The 18406-nt window shown below is 40.6% G+C and overlaps 1 protein-coding gene across 1 annotated transcript; it reads right to left on the bottom strand.

Moving 5' to 3' along the window:
- Positions 1-74: 74 nt before the first annotated feature.
- On the bottom strand, positions 75-14710 carry anapc5 (anaphase promoting complex subunit 5). The gene is made up of 17 exons (XM_044018685.1): positions 14028-14710; positions 12933-13012; positions 11836-11945; positions 11512-11755; positions 11350-11416; positions 11156-11257; positions 10880-11070; positions 10562-10643; positions 9742-9834; positions 7985-8166; positions 7642-7777; positions 7417-7491; positions 5081-5202; positions 4899-5006; positions 3982-4129; positions 3680-3842; positions 75-3270 (listed from the first exon to the last, which is right to left on the bottom strand). The coding sequence occupies exons 1-17, from the start codon at positions 14223-14225 to the stop codon at positions 3050-3052; spliced, it is 2322 nt and encodes a 773-aa protein (XP_043874620.1). The 5' UTR covers positions 14226-14710; the 3' UTR covers positions 75-3049.
- Between the last annotated feature and the right edge of the window lie 3696 nt (positions 14711-18406).

The raw sequence follows: 18406 nt of genomic DNA, 5'->3' as shown, positions 1-18406 counted from the left end.
ACAATACACTTCCTGTCTGGTTATGAGGAGAATAACAAAAAGTCCAGTTAAAAACACCACTGAGGCAGATTAAATACCATTAAATTACAGGTATTTTACTAAAGTTCTACATGAATTTTGAAATGTAGATGCAGTTGTGTAAACCTGATGGTGACAGTGAAGGGAACACAAATGGCAATGAAATACTAACCATTAAGATGCTTAAATGACCTCAATGTTAAAGGATGCCACCATGTTCCTTGACCACCGACGTTTCCACATGCAAAGTTATAGTACTTGCATGACAATTTTATCCACTGTGTGATCAGCAGTGCAAAATATACAGTCAGTGTTCGGAGCCGTCGTCACGAATTCCACAAAGAAATGTCCTTTTTGCTTGATTAATCAGTCCTCTACTAACTGACTCATCATTTCAATCCTCAAAAATCACAAAGTGAACGCAGACACTTCAAGGGTTCACTTAAGTTCAGAGGAAGTAATTTTGCCGTTCAGTGAATTTCAATCAGGATCCGGTAAATAACTGCACTCATGAGCTCTTTTGAGCAAATGGAAAACCCAGGTACTGGCAACAAAGAGACTGCTCCATCCATAATATCTATTATAACTTTTTAAAAACAATCTTTGATGAAGTTTCTTTAGCCATTATTACACTGTAGTGCTTCCTCCTTCACTCACACGGGACTTGACTGTAGCTTTTCTGTACTTCCTGTGGAGGCTGTGGTGCTTTAACATCTGCAAAAAACTGCTGCTGATGTTTTACCAGACTATTGTAGCCTGCGTCCTCTTCTGTGCCGTGATGTGCTGGGGAGGCAGCATCAAGAAGAGGGACACAACACTGGTGCGGAGGGCAGGATCTGTGGTAGACACAGAGCTGGACTCTATAGTCATTTGCAGAGAAAAGGACCCTGGATAAGATTCTGTCCTTCCAGCCTCTCACCCTCTGCACAGGACTCTGATCAGTCAGTGGAGTGTGCTCAGCACCAGGCTGTGGTCTCTGCTTGACCTGCTCAACAAAAACTCAGTAACTCATTTGTCCCCCTTACCATTTGACTCTACAACACATCTCATCTCAGGTGTTCAGGGGTCACGATCCCAGTGACAGCCTGTGCCTAAAACACATCTGGCGTAAAATCTAAGGACATTTATCCCACCATGCACCTATTTATGTGTTTTTTGTATTTTTCATGATACTTTGCACTCTACGTGCTTTTTAACTTTGTATTTTACTATATTTATGTAGCATATGTTAGTTTCTTATTTAGTTTACGTTTAGGCTATTTTAAAATATCTCTTACTAACAGTTAGGCCTTGTTTGTTTACTTTCTGACTATCCTACACTTTTGCTGTGTGCTACTGGATGTTTGAATGTACCTCTTTATCTAATTAGCTAGTCAAGTATCTATCTATCTAATTAGCTAGTCAAGTATCTATCTATCTAATTAGCTAGTCAGGTAGCTATCTGATTAGCTAGTCAGGTAGCTATCTAATTAGCTAACTAAGTATCTATCTATCTAATTAGCTAGTCTCTTACTAACAGTTAGGCCTTGTTTGTTTACTTTCTGACTATCCTACACTTTTGCTGTGTGCTACTGGATGTTTGAATGTACCTCTTTATCTAATTAGCTAGTCAAGTATCTATCTAATTAGCTAGTCAAGTAGCTATCTAATTAGCTAACTAAGTATCTAGCTATCTATCTATCTAATTAGCTTGTCAAGTGTCTAGCTAACTGACTATCTATCTAATTAGCTGGTTAAGTATCTATTTATCTAATTAGCTAGTCACGTATCTAGCTGACTATCTAAATAGCCAGTTGACTAAGTATCTATCTAATTAGCAAGTCAAGTATATATCTATCTATCTATCTTCACCTGGTCCCCAGCTTAACTCCTCCCTTCTATTCCAAATGCAAACAAGAGGCTCTCTCCACTGCCTCTCCCAACAACATGGATAGCTTCCTTCCTCTCCCTCCGTGCACATTCCGCACAGACTGTGCCAGAAAGCCCCAGTATCCGATCTCAACTGGGTCTGCCGTCTTTTGTCTCTACATTGGACCAGGTCTTGATACTTTGTGACTTTCTTCTTGTATCCGGCCTCTTCCAGTTTGAACGACCTTGGGGAAGTGCAGTTACCCTCCTGGGTCGACCCTCATAGACATAATAGCCAGTTCTCCACTGCATTAACCACTCATGTGTCCAGCAGTGTGAGCTCACGTACCGTGATCCAATCACTGGTTGTTATAATATTGTTGTTGCTTGAGGGAACAGAATGTATCATAGTATCTGTGTAGTATTTACATGGAAAACAGGCCTGTTTTTTACCAAAACACCACTGTTATCCATCTGTTTATATAGGGGATGACACGAAGCCAAACAACAAAGCTCTGGAAGTCATTAAGGACTTTCAGGGGGGACGACACAGATGGTTATAGGGAGGCCCCGACAGCTCCACTCAGACTGCATATACCACCCCAGAGACACACAGGGACAAATTACCTGCAGCTACATGACAAATTTAAGACACATTTTGTAGAAATGTCACGTTATCAGAGGAAAGGAAGAAGAACATTTGAGTGCATGTACGGTTATCTGTGGTCCTCACAAACTGTCAGACATAAACTGAATACGGTTACAGTATCTCTCTTCACGTCACTGTAAGATTATTAATAATGCCATCATGGTTCTGCCGCCACTGCGCTCCAGGTTCATTTGTATGCTTGAAGGGAAATATGAATCATCCAGGCCTCTGAAACACATTCATCTTGTAGCTATCTGTGATATTACGCTCACTCATCCTCGCGCAGTACGTAAATCAGTAGGAGTTTGACGGCTCCTGATAAACTTTCAGCGTCAGACAACGCTAGAGTGCTGGTGTAATGGAACAATTTTTTCTTATTAATGACGCTAATAATGCTGATTTTGTCCTGTTTAATTATTATTATTCTGGGGACGAGTTCAAAAATATTTACACTAGAACATCTGTAAAGCAAAGAGAAAGAGAAGGACAGAGTTCCACTGCCACCTGCTGGTGAGAGGAGCTCAACAAAAGCAGCTAGAGTTGCATGGAAACCGGCGGTGCTGGCGACTGCAGCTCCTGGTCGAGGAGCCTGAAGAGCATGGCACTTTTGTTGCACTGGGAGATTTGTCCCAGAGAGTGATGGAGCCGAGCCTGCAGGTAATGGACGTCGCGCAGCCGCTCCTTACAGTTCAGCTTGGAAAAATAGCCGGTGGCCTCGTTTAGCGTGTCAACAGCCAAAGCTGCCAGATGCAAATCTGCAGGGGGGAAAGAAGCACGTGTGTGTGTGTGTGTGAATGCAACACTGACAGGACACTGTGGCATAGGAATCTATGTTTGAATCTGAATGGGTGTACAATCAAGGGTCAAGGGTGCTATATATGCTAGATATGCAACTAGACTTTAAAACATTTACTCCAATCCAAATTAAATGTATCGGAAGCATCGTCTGCCTTCCCTCTTCTCCTCAGACACGAGGTTGCCAGGTAGTTTGAGGAAAGAAAATCCTGCATAAAGTGAGAGACAACTCTACAGAGACCTAAACTTATAGTAAAAACATAATGATAAACTGCAGGCAGTACATTTTATATTATGATTAAACTCTCTGTACATGTTAGAAGTGAAACTATTTGATAATAATGTGATGATAATGATTTACACCGCTACCTGCTTGGCCTTGTCTGTTTGGCCTGAAGCCAGCGGCCGCCATCTGACAGCGCGCTGTCAACAGCAGGGCTCGACCTTTGTCTATGACTCCTCCGTGAGCCAGAACAGGCTCAATGGCTTCATGAAGGACACTCAGAGCCTGTTCAGGAACTCCCAGCATCAGCTGCAGAATGGAGAGAAAGCAGAGAAAACAAATTAACCAACCGCACACACTGCACTCCTCTCCTAATTTCATATCGCATTTTTACAGCAGTCATTCTGCAAATAAAGGCTGCAGTGTCCGTTTCTCAGTTGCGGCTGACCTGAGTGAAGGCCAGGTGAAGGATGGTCTCCGACGCCAGTGACTGTAGATGGTGCTGTCTCGCTAAAGCCAAGGCCTGCAGGAGAAGAGGAAGAGCTGTGGAGAAGCCAGACGACTCCCAGTGGAGCTCAGCAGTGGCAAGCATCACTCTGCGCGAGACATAAAAACAGTTCATGTGATGCAATCTAAATTATTTTGACAGGAAATGCGATTGTGGTACGATTTGTGACATTTTTTTACATCATCATTCTCATTTTCCTTCAAAAAACACATTTAAAAGGAGGATTAATGTGTGATATTTGTGCAGCTCTGCGAAACGAAGATGTTCTCTTCAGTCTGTAGAAGATTTGTAATAGTAACTCATCTAAAAAGGATATTTTGGACACACATTTTGGCTAGAACAAATATTGCATCAAATTGCCACAAGGCTGTAATTTATATCATTTTATTTTCTTATTATTCTGTGTCCTATACATAGACCTTCCCACGTCTGCTGGGATTGGCTCCAGGCACCCAGCGACCCTCACGTAGCGGATAAAGCGTGCGTGACATAATTAATTCACATCGTTAAGTTCTCATCCTTGTTTTTCATTTTAAGGGCTGCATTTTGTGCTCGTGCTCCACCACGAGGACACATGCGGAGACATTTTTGCACAGTTGAGATCCTCTGACCTGCTGCAGTCTTAGAGTATTTTTTTAACACTAATCAGAGCATGTGTTGATTTATTTGGAGCCACCGCTGCAATATCAACAAGGACTGCCACCGTTTTTCTCTCCATTAAATGTCACAGCAGCTGGAGTAAATCTTTGATTCCCTTCGCTCTCTTCTACAATCTGTCAGATGTTCCACACTGAGGTCTAAACTGGGTCTGGGCGTGTCCACTGTTCTGTGCCATGTCAACAAATAGGCCGTCCTACCTGATGACCATCTCTGTGCATGTCGTCTTCTCACAGTGAACCTGAAGCCGCTGTAAGATGCCGTACGCCTCAGTGCTGCGGTTGAGAGCCTTCAGGACTTGAGCTTTCCTGTCAGAAAACACATGGTTACGGTTCTGTTGACCTCACACACGACCTCCGTTAGACGCGTGCATTGCCGTTACCTGTAAAGACCCTCGGTTTTATTCAAGGCAGACATGGCCGTGACGAGCGGCTCCGCCAAGTGGTATTTTCCTTCGTTCATGTGTCTCTCAAACTGGATCTTGAGATCGCACAGCATCCAGAGCTGAATCAGCAGATAAACACAAACAGGAAGCAATTCAGTTTCATATGTGCCGAGTGAAATAACAACACAATAAACACTGTAAGTGATGAAAGATGGAGTTTGATAAAACCTACAGAACATACAATTCGACCCACTCTCAAAAAAACTCATCAAGTACAGATTATTTTTTGATTTGCGGGTTCAATCGTCAACTCAGATATTGTGATACAGGGATAACAGCAGTAACAGAGCAAGCACAGTTGAAAATAGAGCTGAAACAATTAATCGATGATGAATCGATTACTAAATTAAACTATTTTGATAATCAATTAAGCTTTTTTCATGATTAAAACAAGATTTCCGATTGTTTAAGCTCCTTAAATGTGAATATTTCCTTCATTTCTTTGCTCTGGATAACAAAGAAATCATTAAAAGTTAATCATTTTGGTTTGTGGAGAATAGTCGATTAATCTGTCGATTATTTTATTTTATTGTTCTCAAATGTCAGATTTTTTTTTTTATGGACCAAACGTTTAATCGAGAAACTAATCGACAGATTAATCGATTATGAAAAGAATGGTTAGTTGAAAAACACACTGGGGGAGATGGAAATTAAACATTTAAAGGGTCGACTGAAAGATTAGCTACCACATGGGACGCTCTTAAAGGATTTATAAGGGAGAGAATAGAGATAAAGTAAAAACAAAACAATAATACAATAGGACACATTTATGAAAAACTGTCCAATAAAAGTTATGCATCATAAAGAGACTTTATTTAGACTGTAAATATTGAAATGTTCACTTCTATTCACAATCTTTCTCCCCCAATAATACGGACAAAAATGTCTTGACAAAATTCAAATGAACTCGGGTAACAGATAATGACTTAATTGGAACCCAAGAATTATTATTAATATATAATAACATGATAACACATTTCTAATGGGATGGAAGGCAACCTTGAATCCATTTGGACGAGCTGTGTGAGCCAAGAAATGAAGGAGGCCTGTCCCTGTCAAACATTAAATATTAGAGTTTCTCTTTTGAAATGGCTCAGCTTGCCAAATATTGAAGAATGGCTGAAGTGGACCGAATGCAGACTGAATACCAACTCCAGTCCCCTTTTAAGCCCATTGATGTTTTTGTACAAACATCAACAAAAAAGGAGAAAACTAATAATCCAAAGCCAATTCACACACACGGAAAAATAGAGATTTAGAATGCAGACACTGCATCAAAAGTGTTTGATTTCAGCAAAAAAAGAACCCAGTAGAATGTGTCCTTTCGTGGTATATGATCATGTGCCCTTGGATAAACAATAATGGTTGTAAAAGTCCAGGATGAAGAAACCTGGTGGAGGATTCTTTCCAATAAATGGGAAATAGATCAGAGAAGCCAAAGGCAAATTTATAAAGACATTACTACACCCTAACAAGACTTTAACTCTAGACGGATTGTTCCAGAGTTTATCCTTTATGGAAGAATGCCTGGTAATAGCATAATGGAGATTGGAAATGGCGTCATTTAGCCGTCTTTATTATGAAAGTGCACATAGAATATAAACAAGCATGGGGGCAGAGATCAAGACCACAGAAACTCAGGGGTTAAAATTGCGAGCAATGCAAACAATGTTTTTTTTTAATGTATGTGTATATATATATATAAATACATATATATAAATACATATATAAATAACTGTGCACTCATTATGAAAATCCAATAAACCAATATTATGAAAACAAAATTAACCCTTAGATGCATAAGTGGGGTCAAAAATGACCCCATGGGTTGTTATTCTTCAAAATCCTTGAAATGAAAGGTTTTTCTATTTTCATATTCCAGGCATTCCTCATAAAACATGTTTGCAGTTTTAAGAAATTGCACTTTTCCATAAGTGGGGTCAAAAAATGACCCCAAGCATTTCCTGTGGAATCTCCCAGGAACCTTTGATTCTTATCTTAACTCTGACTGTCAGTATAAAGGGTTACCCTGAGTATAAATCACTCTGTTGTTCACCAAAATATAATAAAAATCACCATCTTTAACCAAAATTAAAGACATTTCTTTAAATTGATTGCAAAAACGCATTGATTCTAGTGGGGGTCATTTTGACCCCGACTCATGGAAGGGTGTAGGTATTGGTAGGTCATGCATCCAAGGGTTAAGATAAATATTAGTAGTTAATTGCGAAACAGAAGTCTGTAAAAGGGTATGAAATAAAGACAAAGCTTACCTTTGCATGCTGCGAGTGAGCAGGGAACTGTTCCTTAAGATGCTGAAGAATCTCCGACACTGCGGCGTACAGGCCCTGTGAGAGAGGAGCAAAGTTACACAAGTCAGTGAGGTAAGTGCTGAACTTTGCCCAGGAGCTGGAAAACAGACCAGATCAATGTTTTACTCCCTTCCTGCAACGCTGCGCCAACTTAATAATGGACATGCATTAATCAGATGGGTTTACCTGCTCAGCATGGAGCTCAGCCAGGTGGCAGAGAGCCACGGCGAAAGCTTCTGTGTTGTTCTGCTGGACCCCGAAATTGACCGGCTCCAGGCTGCTCATGTTGAGAAGCAGCTGGGCCTGCTGCAGAGCCATCGTGCTGCAACAAACAGGGGAGGTTTAATGACCGAAACATTTTGTTTCTGTATCTGCGCTCTCCCAAAAAAAGAAATCGGACTCGTGCAGATGGCGCTCAGCTGTCGACGATGTCAAGGCATTAGAGTTGTGTTTTACATGGATCATTTTCTGCGAGTTGGAGACGCAGAATTTGACTACTGTGTGGTGAAAGGCAGAGACGGAGCCTGACCTTTTGCCGTACATCCTCCATATGGACGTAGTCTGAGCCAAGCTGATCTCAATCAGCTCCGACAGACTGTGCTTCCAGTGCAGGATGTCTGTGTCCTTCAGAGCGTCCATCAGTTTGTGTGCCAGCTTGCCCTGCGTCGCCCCCTGCTGGACCAGAGACTGGATGCCCAGAGAAGCCAGGTACTGTGACAGAGCATTATCAAATCAGTGAGGTGGGTAACACATGTTGTCAAAGTAACCGAACCGCAAAACAACAGTATATGATGTTGTTTTCATTTGTATCATCTTTCTGTCATAATTGGAGACGCTTCGAGGACACGTGTCCACATTTCTGAGCTGCACGAACACGATCTGTCCTCAGCTGACGTTGACCGACTACTGGTAGTTAATCAGCGCTGGTAAGCTAACTTATGTGCAGCCACTGGCACGATATTCAGTGACAGATTTCTTTTTTTCTAAAGATTAAATCTCGCTTCACATTAGAATTGCTTTGATTCACTCAAGCTCCTCTCATTTCTCCGTGTCTCCCTCCATCACTTGTGCAGACACACAACCAGAGTTGCTGATCACATGTACAGTTTGATAGAATTGTGTATTTTAATAAAAGGGCAGGGCAGCCTGGACGAGATCATATGTGGTCACGGGAGACACGGACATAATGCCAGGTGTACTTGAAGCTGCATCTGATCCGCCTTCTGTGAGAAAAGAGTCAGTACTTCAGTCCCTGTTCCTTACAAACACTAACACTCATCTTCTACCACTTTATCCTCCACATGAGGGTCGTGCGGGCGCCGGTGCCAATCCCATTTAGAGTGTCCAATTTGCCTAATCCTCAACTGTTTTTGGACTGCGAGAAAACCTGTTGTCCCATTAATGTGGAAGCAAGGGAGCAGTTACTGCTCGCTGCAGTTTGGGGATGCCCGATGTTGGACCTTTTGCCAATGTTTTTGTGTTTTTGAGTGCGTTCGGCACCGATTATACATAAATATACACCTTTTTCCCTGCGCCAGACAGCAGAGTTCACTTAGTCTCTTCTGCAGTGAAATTGCAAATTCACATTATTGCAGATTTAAACATAAAATGTCTTCATTTGCATAATAAATAACCATAAAAAAAATAGTTGGAGAAGACAGGGAAGCAGCAGCCTGTTTGCTGATATCTGAGAACACATTTTAAAGCCAATATTGGCAGATACGAGCAATTATGAGAAATCTCTGCAGTTCCTTAATTAGCTGATTTATTAATGCCCAGTTATTGCTTCTAACTCTATACTATTAATGCCTTTTTACCCTATTTTATTTATTGTTAACATGGTTTTTCCAATGACTCTGCAATCTGATCCCCCGTCTGGGCCAGGTGTCACCCGTAAGAGATTTTAATCTCAATGCGACTTCCCAGTGAAATGAAGGTTTTATGGCTTTATATTATTAAAACAGGATCGCCATTAATTTTCTAATAAGGAAGACTCATGATTTATGATGGGGGGGCACCAAGGTGCACTTCTGATTTAAATAAAACAAGTTCTCTAACTTTTCAGCCTCTTAAAAGTGAATATTTTCTGGTTTCTTTGCTCCGTATAACAAAAAAAAAAAATCAAATAATTGTGGATTAAATATGAGATAAGAAATTCTTTGAACATCACTGTGAGGTTTTTTGATGTGCATTGTTATTATGTGTTTTAACGTTATATACGTTCAGTCACTTGTGCATGTGCCATGTAAACAGACCCGAATGAACGTCCACGGACGGGGAACTCACCGGCAGGCAGAAGTGAGCGGCCATTTTCACCGAGTCTTCGGTTAACACGGTGCTGTCCGATCCTTTCATCTGCTCCAGGGTGTAGAGCCAACTCTGACGCACGCCACAGAAATACAGACACGAGGAGATTTCAACTGAGATTAACGTCATCCAAATGTGCACAATGTTAGAAAAACAAGTGGTTGAAACATTGCTGCGCACATAGACACAGAATGAATTTTCATGGTTTTGTTGAAACTCATTTATTTTCTGCTACCCTTAACAAATACAGTCCCTCCTACTTGGATTGTTGAAATAAATGAATCAATTCTAAAAAGCATTTTAAATATAAGTGAACAGAACAACTGTGCAGTGCCTCTCACTGCAGCTGTGTAAGTACAGTTTAAACTGCCTTTGTGATTACATGTGTACGTGCCATGGAATATGTATATGTAACAATTCATCGATTACTAAATCAGGGTATGTGCAGGAATCCTGAAGTCAATTTCAACACCTTTTAAGACTTTTTCAAGACCTTTAAATATTTTAACACCTTTATCGCCACTTCAAGCAACCGTTTCAGTCTGCAATTAAATCTATACAACCTTACAAAGGAACTCATAAGCTGGAGAGGAACAAAGCTTGGACAGCTCCTTTAAATGTGAATATGTTCTGGTTTCTTTGCTCCTTGTTACAAAGCAATCATTAAAACGGAATCCTTTTGGGGTTTCGGACAAAACAAGACATTTGAGAACATCATCCTGACCATGTTTGACAAACACTGAACCTATACTACGCAGCCCTAATTCAGGAATAACGGAACAATAATGAAATGTCGTACCAGACAGTGCTGCAGACAAACATGGTCATTGGACTCCTGGGCAATGCGAATAGCCTCCTGTAGAGCCAGATCAGCCTGATGACTGGAGGGGAGAAAAAGGAAACCATCCATGAAAACAAGAGATAACATTATTATTTGCTTATGGACCTTTTCCACTATGGTTGCAGCCCTCGTTTGGGAGTTCAAGATTAAAACGGAAATGTTGTCATTCTCTATGTTTCTCGTGAAGTATGAAATGTCCTGTCTAACCACTACTAACTTTGTTCTTGCCCCCTCGAGAACAAGAACACATTTCTCGCCATCATCACTTGCACTTACTAGTGACCAAAGCGACAGTGGAGGCTCGCCAAGTTCAGAGCAGCGTAGCGGAGGCTCCGGCCGTAGCCCTCGTCCCCGTTGCTCTTCCCCTCGTTTCCGGACAAGATGAGGCGGTCAAAATAATGCAAGAGGCTGTGGGTGGAGAGGAAAATGTCCTGGACTCGCATGCTGTTCAAGTAGTTCAGGTAATGCTGAGGAGAGAAAGAAGACCGCAGAGGTGACGAAACATGGCCCGAAACTCACTTCGATATTGTACGTCTGAGCGCTAGGCCTCACCGCCTCTGCAAAGTCTGGGTTGAACTTCAGCATGTTGTTGAGCTCCTCCTGCAGGGCGGCAGGCTTCAGAGCTTTGTTCTCGTCATTCTTGAGAAGATATGCCTGGTGAAAACCCCCCCCAAAAAACAAACATACAGGATGTTTGCAGATTCGAACAATACAGTTTAACTATACTTCATCCACAAATCTCTCACCTGTCTCGCAAGAAAGTACTCTGCTTGTTTTTGGGACAGGGGGCCTCTGCTCGGAGTATTATCAGTTCTAAGACCAAAATAAAACAAAAATATTTACGATTGGATAAGTGGGTGCAGGAAAAAAGTGAAATACACTTCATCATAAAACACCACATTACTGACTGAAGCTCTGATGCATGCAGCGGAGTGTCCATCTCCTCTCTGCCTGTCCTGTCTCCCACGGTGTCCTCTGTGCTGGTGAGGTCCATGTCCGAGTCATCGGCGACCAACGCGGGAAAACTCACCTGCCCGTCACTGGGCTTGGCATAGTGACTGTGGTAGTAGTGCTGCAGGGACTTGTAGAGTTTGTAGACCTGACTGAAGGACAGCTTGTTGTAGGCCAGCAGCATGTGTCTCATAAAAAGTCCTAACAACAACAACAGCACAGGTGAGTTATAGCTCAACACAAGTCTTTGGACATTTCAGGGTGGCTTCCCTCAGACTCACCCACTACACTGGTTTTATACGCTTCGGAGTCGAAAGCAGTGAACGGTGTAGGAAGAGTGGAAAAGAAGTACTCCATGTCTTTCAGCTCTCCATCGGCCATTTCATGCAGCCTTTGAAGGAAAAACAACAGTCCAAGTACACGTATATGATGCTATCATTCTGTCGTTCCTTTAGCAAAAGTTAGATTATTGTAAACTGAATCTGCGTTGGCTGATTTTGCTTTCAGAAAAAAAGTTTATTAGAAAACATTTTCTTTTTTTGGATGATCTGTTTAATGTAATCAAGTAATCGTTTGGTCCATAAAATTGTCAAAGCTGGAAATGACGAGGTTCTCAAATGTGACAAACCAAAATGATTCACTTTCAATAAATTATTTGTCATGTGGAGCAAAGAAATTAAGAATATACTCACATTTTAGAAGCTGAAACAATCAGAAATGTTGTTTTAATCATGAAAAATGCTTCAGATCGATTAATCAAGTAATTGTTTCAGCTCTAGTATCAAGCCACCCCCAAATTTAGTATTAATTTAAATGTGGATCGCATTGCAGACTGACACAATAAGTGGTATTATAATTTATTAAAGCAACTGTATGTATGATTTGATATTATAAAACTAGAGGGCTGAAAACAATTTCTCAATTAGTTGATCATTAATCGAATACTACATTAATCTAGTAATCGGTTTGGGTATTTTAATATGTCGGTTTGGGTATTTTAATATGTGTTAAAACAGGTTTTAAGCTTCTAGAATGTGAATATTTTATTGTTTCTTTCATTTTTAATAAATAGACATAAGAGGACATGAGACATTTCCAGGTTTGAAAAACAATGATGAATATTTTTCAGCATTTTATGGACCAAACTATTACTTGCTAATCTAGTCAACAGATTAATCATTTATGAATAAAATCCTTAAATAAACAACTATATTTTATCACTTCACAAAAGATCAGTTGCCCCGAAGCATCTGCATCAGCCACAGAAAAGTCCATGTGGGCAGACCCTCTGGCACCAGACGTCATATCCTAATATTTACTTCCATCCCAGCTGCACATAATAGTGAACAATCAAATGCAGTCTGGTGTATCATCATACCTGAGTTTGACAGCGTATGCAGTCTGAGGACAGCACTCCTCCACAGTCTGCAGGAACTGACCAAGAGTGAGGTCTGGACCCTGAGAAAAGGTCACGAAAGGTTCAACTGTGAGACACCTGCTGCTGCAGCACAGAGCAGATCACTGCAGGACATACAATTTGGTGTATTTTGTGAGTATATTGAAACTTTTCTGATGCTCTACTTTATCAACGAGACATCATTTACAGTCTCGACACTAATGAAGTTGACTTTTTAATTAACAACATTGTCATCCTTGGGAAATTCTACACACATTTATGAAAAGGATTGTGAGGTTGCGTTTCACAATGAGTTTATGTCATTCATAAAAGCCCTTGACCTCAAGAAAAACAAAAGTGCAATAAAACTATTTCGTTTAATTTGATTTACTTATTTGACTTACTTTTATTTCTTAAATGATGTGTATTGCTTGTTGTTCTATGCCCTGAATGCACCTGATCCCTTCTGGATCCTTAAAAACATATGCCATGACGACGCTGAAGTTAGCTTCCGATTCGGCATTTCAGGGGAAAGTTAAGGGGAAATTAACTTAATGTGCAATGCGGCTGTTCCTCGTGAAAACATTTTAGGCATTTTAGGTAAGATATTATCTTTGCCTGACACCCACTATTGTATTTGAGAAACTTTTATTTTATTTGTGAAAATGCTAAAGGGGAGATTTCACCGTTTTAGTTTTATACCTAGACCTCATTAGACCAGATCCGGATCAAAAACCACTGTACCTAGCCTTCTCAAATCTGGTCTAGATTATCCTACAGACCCTGGCGATTCATAAAAACACAGTCTCTGATTTATGAAACCTTTGTTCTATTTGTGAAAATGCAGTAAACGCACATTTCACTGTTTTTTCAGCATATAGACCACTTTGGACCAGGTCCAGATCAAAAACCACTGTACCTAGACTTCTCAAATCTGGACTAGATTATCCTACAGTGACTAAACATTCCTTCAGACACAGATTTTGATTTGTGAAACCATGCCATGAATGCTTGTACAAGACCATTTGTTAAAGTAATAATAATATTAATACAACGTTCACTAGGACAAAAACTGACCTGCTGCAGGGGAAGAATCAGCTTGTTGAGGCGTCTTCTCTCCGGCAGTGTGATTTTCGACGCGGTCATCTCATAAAGCAGCGCCAGCACGGAGATTTTATACGGACTCACCCAGTCTTTGATGCCGAACACGTTAGCATGGACCACTCCGTTCGTCATCATGGGGTTAAAATACAAACTCTCGTGCACACTCGCCATCTTAACAGGGGCTGTTTAGGCTACGGCTACGAAAAAGAAGGATTTTCTGTGACACTGGGTCAACATTTAGCGGAGAGGAAAGTTAAAAACAAACTGGCATCAGCTAGCTAGTTAGCTAACGTGCAGTGTCCGCCGAATATAAGAGTTATTCAGGCATAACAGACAACGTTCCGCTTCAGCGGGTCAGACAGTGGACGGGAAGTGAGATGAAGTTCTTCGTGGCAGTGGACAGTCACGTCGATATGTACATTATATTCGGTGGATGTTTACAAAAAGCCCCTACCCTTTCAAACCGAGCGCCCTTCTCCTGTCGCCTATAAAATACGTCATAGAAAGAGACAGCCCAACTTTTTGGGGGTTCATTTAAGGCAAAACCATTTCGTTCCTAGCGACAAGAAAGACAGGAAGTTATAAAAGGAAATCTTATGAGATAAGCGACGAGTAAGTGCTTTACAAATTCGATATTATGCGACTTAAGGCGGTCAATTTGAAGATTTGTAACGGCAGTGTTTATGTGGGTTTGATGGCTCCCTACCGCCCTCCCGTGGTCATAGAGCGTAACTAGACTAATACGATGAAAGTGCAGTTACACACAGGACCACCAGAGAGCAGCATACCACCAAGCCTTCGGGTGCACATAATCAGCCTCAAACGTTTTAATAAACCAGTAAAAACGGAATATTTTAACATTTCATTAATGATAATAAATTGAAAAAACGAATACAAAATTATAATGTGGTTAAGATTAAGATTTCGGTTGATTAAGACTGCATTTCTTCAGCTTTTACAGTAATTTGCTATTTTAAATAATGCTGAGTGGAAGATTTGTGTCACAGATTTCTCACTCTCTGATAAATAAAACATTTTTTTTCAATTTTTACAGATTATATTGTGTACCATGTTAATTAAAATGAGGTATTTTTCGCACACACAGCTCTGCATATTTAACCCGTTGGATGTACGGCGTGATAATTTGACCTACTGTTACCTTTCCTCTGACCTCTGGCACCAACAATCCACCAGTTGATGAGCAGTTTCTGAAACACTCAGCCTACTTAGCATCACCAGCACTGACACTTTTAGAGTCACTCAAATCAACTTTCTTCCGCAGGTTATCTTTACTATGAGTACCACATAGATACTGTAAAAAAGAAGTTTCAAATGCAATATTTATGTTAAAAAAAAAATAAAATAATAAAATAATAATAAAAAATTATGTTATCTCAAAAAAGTAAAAAAAAAGTATCCTAGAATATTTTATTCTGAACAAAGTTGAGCACGTTTTTCCATTTCAATACAATGAGAATGTTGCACTGTTGAATTATACGCCCTTATTTTAATTGGAATAATTTTAATTAGTTCCAATAAAGAGAAAAGAATGATAAAATATGCATTGGAAATTTGACTGGATGTCTCAATTTTCAGTTGTTTCGGTGTCGAAAATGAACACTCATGGGCTGTGTTGTTTGCATTTGTGTATTTGTCGTTGTAATCACGAGTGTAGATGAGGGTGTAGCTAACTGTAAGTGACAGACCGTCTAAGAAGTTCGGGGGCGGACATAAATAAGAATTATCTTCTTCTCACTGCTCCTTTCCAGAAAGGAGCACTGCCTGGGGCACCAAAGCAGACTCTGGCCCCCGAGCCGTTCAGGAGAGAGCGTTTTTTTCCTCATAACCGACCACGTTGTCACAACTCAGCTGGAACCAAAATGGACACCATTTCTAAGAGAGAGAAATTCAGCTCTCGGATGAAAATGCAAATTTGAATGTTCTTTCCGTGCCACTCATTTACTTTCCCAAATCAGAAAGTACACAATAAGCGTCACCGCGAGACTCTGGGACTTTAAGACCTGGTTAGAATCAATAAAAATCAAAATAGAAACATCTGCCTGTATGCAAAGCTGCCTCCTCCACTGTCACCGCTATAAACACTGCCGCAGGAACTACTCTCCTCATGACGCCTACTGCCTTTGCGTGCACTTTTAATTTGTTTATTCTCTTCATTGCGCTCCTGTTCTCCCATAATATACATTAATGCTGAATTCTGGGAATCTCACAAGTCTCTGCAGCAGAAACGGAGCAGAGGTAAGAAATGTGGAGAAAACAGAACAATGGGTTATAGAACATGATCATTTTTCTTCTTCCTGCAGAACTGGATTGTTGTGGATTGTACAGTAGTAACTACACTGTATATTATATACACTTATACAGAACATACAATGTTAAGAATGTGAGAAAGGTTCAAGTAAACAAGTTATTTACAAACGCCTTTATGTGTAATGGCAGAGTTAAGTGTATAATTGTCTGTCCCATCGTCTCTATTTTTTTGCCATTTGCCTCAAATCATCCATACGTCGCTCAGTGATTCGTGTAATTCACAGATAAATCATTTACAAAGCTTGTTGTAGCTGCTAATCGAAACGGCAAACTCTTTACATATGCATGGTGCGCCCGCGATACACTGTCCAAACACGATTATCTCTGAAATTGAAAAAGCAAACCCAGTTCAAACACACGGGATGTGTTCTCGGGGTTTTCATGTATGAATCCAACCTGAAACACCAGTCAGGGAGATAGGGGGGCCGTTTGCGGTGAAGCTCCCGCTGTACACTGGAGTGTGACATGAAGGCTCTGAGTGCGTTACAATATCAAACTATTGTCCTTTTTTTTTATAGCATGTGCCTCGAAGTCACACTTGAGCAAACAGAGCAATGAGGCTGGAAAAAACCCTGCAATTTTATAATTATAAGAATAATAATAATATTGCACTCATGAGTGATGCATTTCCTTGAAGAAAAACCATCATTAGATGCAGTGTATCTTCCATATAGGGGGCGCCACAGCGGATCATCTGCCTCCATCGTGTCTTCATGTCCTCCTTCACAACATCCACAAACCTTCTCTGTGCTCTGTGCACTATATAATGTGGAAATGAAATAGTCATGGACCATAATAGGTAAAAATTAGGCATACTTTTTCCCGGTTTTTCAACGAGCAAGTGAGAATATACTGAACAGACCTTATTCTGACTTGATTTCTAACTTCAGTAAACATTAAACATAACATTCACAGTCTAGTTTCAGGTCTTTTTCAGTAAAACATGATATAATAGATGGAAAATAGTTTAGCAGCTGGTATCATCTAATACACACGGGGAAACAACAATGCAACAAGCAAAGGGCCACAAATAAAAGATTTAAATAATAATAATAATAATAATAGTGAATAAAAGTGCTGTAAAAAATACAAAATTCTTAAGCTGTGCCATAACCGTGACTATTTCAAAATAAAAGCCTGGCTGTGTTTCACTTCCAAACGTCACTTGAACTGAGCAGGAGACAACTTCAGGTAACCCGTGACGACGTAGCGGGCCGGATGAAACTGGTTTGTGGGCCAGATCCGGCCCCCGGGCCTTATGTTGCCCATGTGTGATCTCCATATTACTTTTATTGGCTAAGCAAATATTTCTGGATTTCTGCCTCAGGTGATTTACATGAATTCATCAGCATTCACTGGAACGTGATGAGCTCAGCACTAAATAAATCCTCTCCTGTAGCAGAGACTCTGAACCTTTCTCTGTTTCTGACCAGAAATGGGTTTGTTTATTATGTTTATTGCAAGTTTACAATATGAAGCCTCACAGTTCATGACAGCACAGTAGGTGTAACTCTATACAGAAGATGGCAGTATTGAACTGTCACCTGCTTCGGGATTTCATCTGTTCACAAACCATTGTTAAAAGGATGAGAGACAGTGAAGCCAACATACCCAACTCCCCTCTCTCTCCCTCTGTCTCTCTCCCTCTGTCTCTCTCTCTCTCAGTGGTGAAATGATGAGATGCTGCACGATGAAACCGGAGTTGATATTTTGACAGAGCTTAAAAGAGTTTGGCTGTAAATGCCTTTTCCCATTTACTGTCAATACATGAGTCACTGTAAGCTAACATTACATTATCAACTGCGTGGCTGCACAGTTTGTCGGATTTCAGATTCAAGACAGGAGCACCAGCAAAGTGTGTGTCGAGTCTTATATGAGTCAGTCTGTATGTCTGTCACGTCCGTCATCATCCATCCATCCTCCATCCATCCATCCATACATGAAGATTGACTGTTTCCTGTTTCCAGTCAGGGTGGGTGGGTCCAGACTGAAAAATATCGATATTATCGATACCAAAGGTGGTC

Source organism: Solea senegalensis, unplaced genomic scaffold (genome assembly GCF_019176455.1).
Source record: "Solea senegalensis isolate Sse05_10M unplaced genomic scaffold, IFAPA_SoseM_1 scf7180000017645, whole genome shotgun sequence".
In the NCBI taxonomy this organism is placed as follows: Eukaryota; Metazoa; Chordata; class Actinopteri; order Pleuronectiformes; family Soleidae; genus Solea; species Solea senegalensis.
This window is presented reverse-complemented; position numbering and strand designations above follow the sequence as displayed.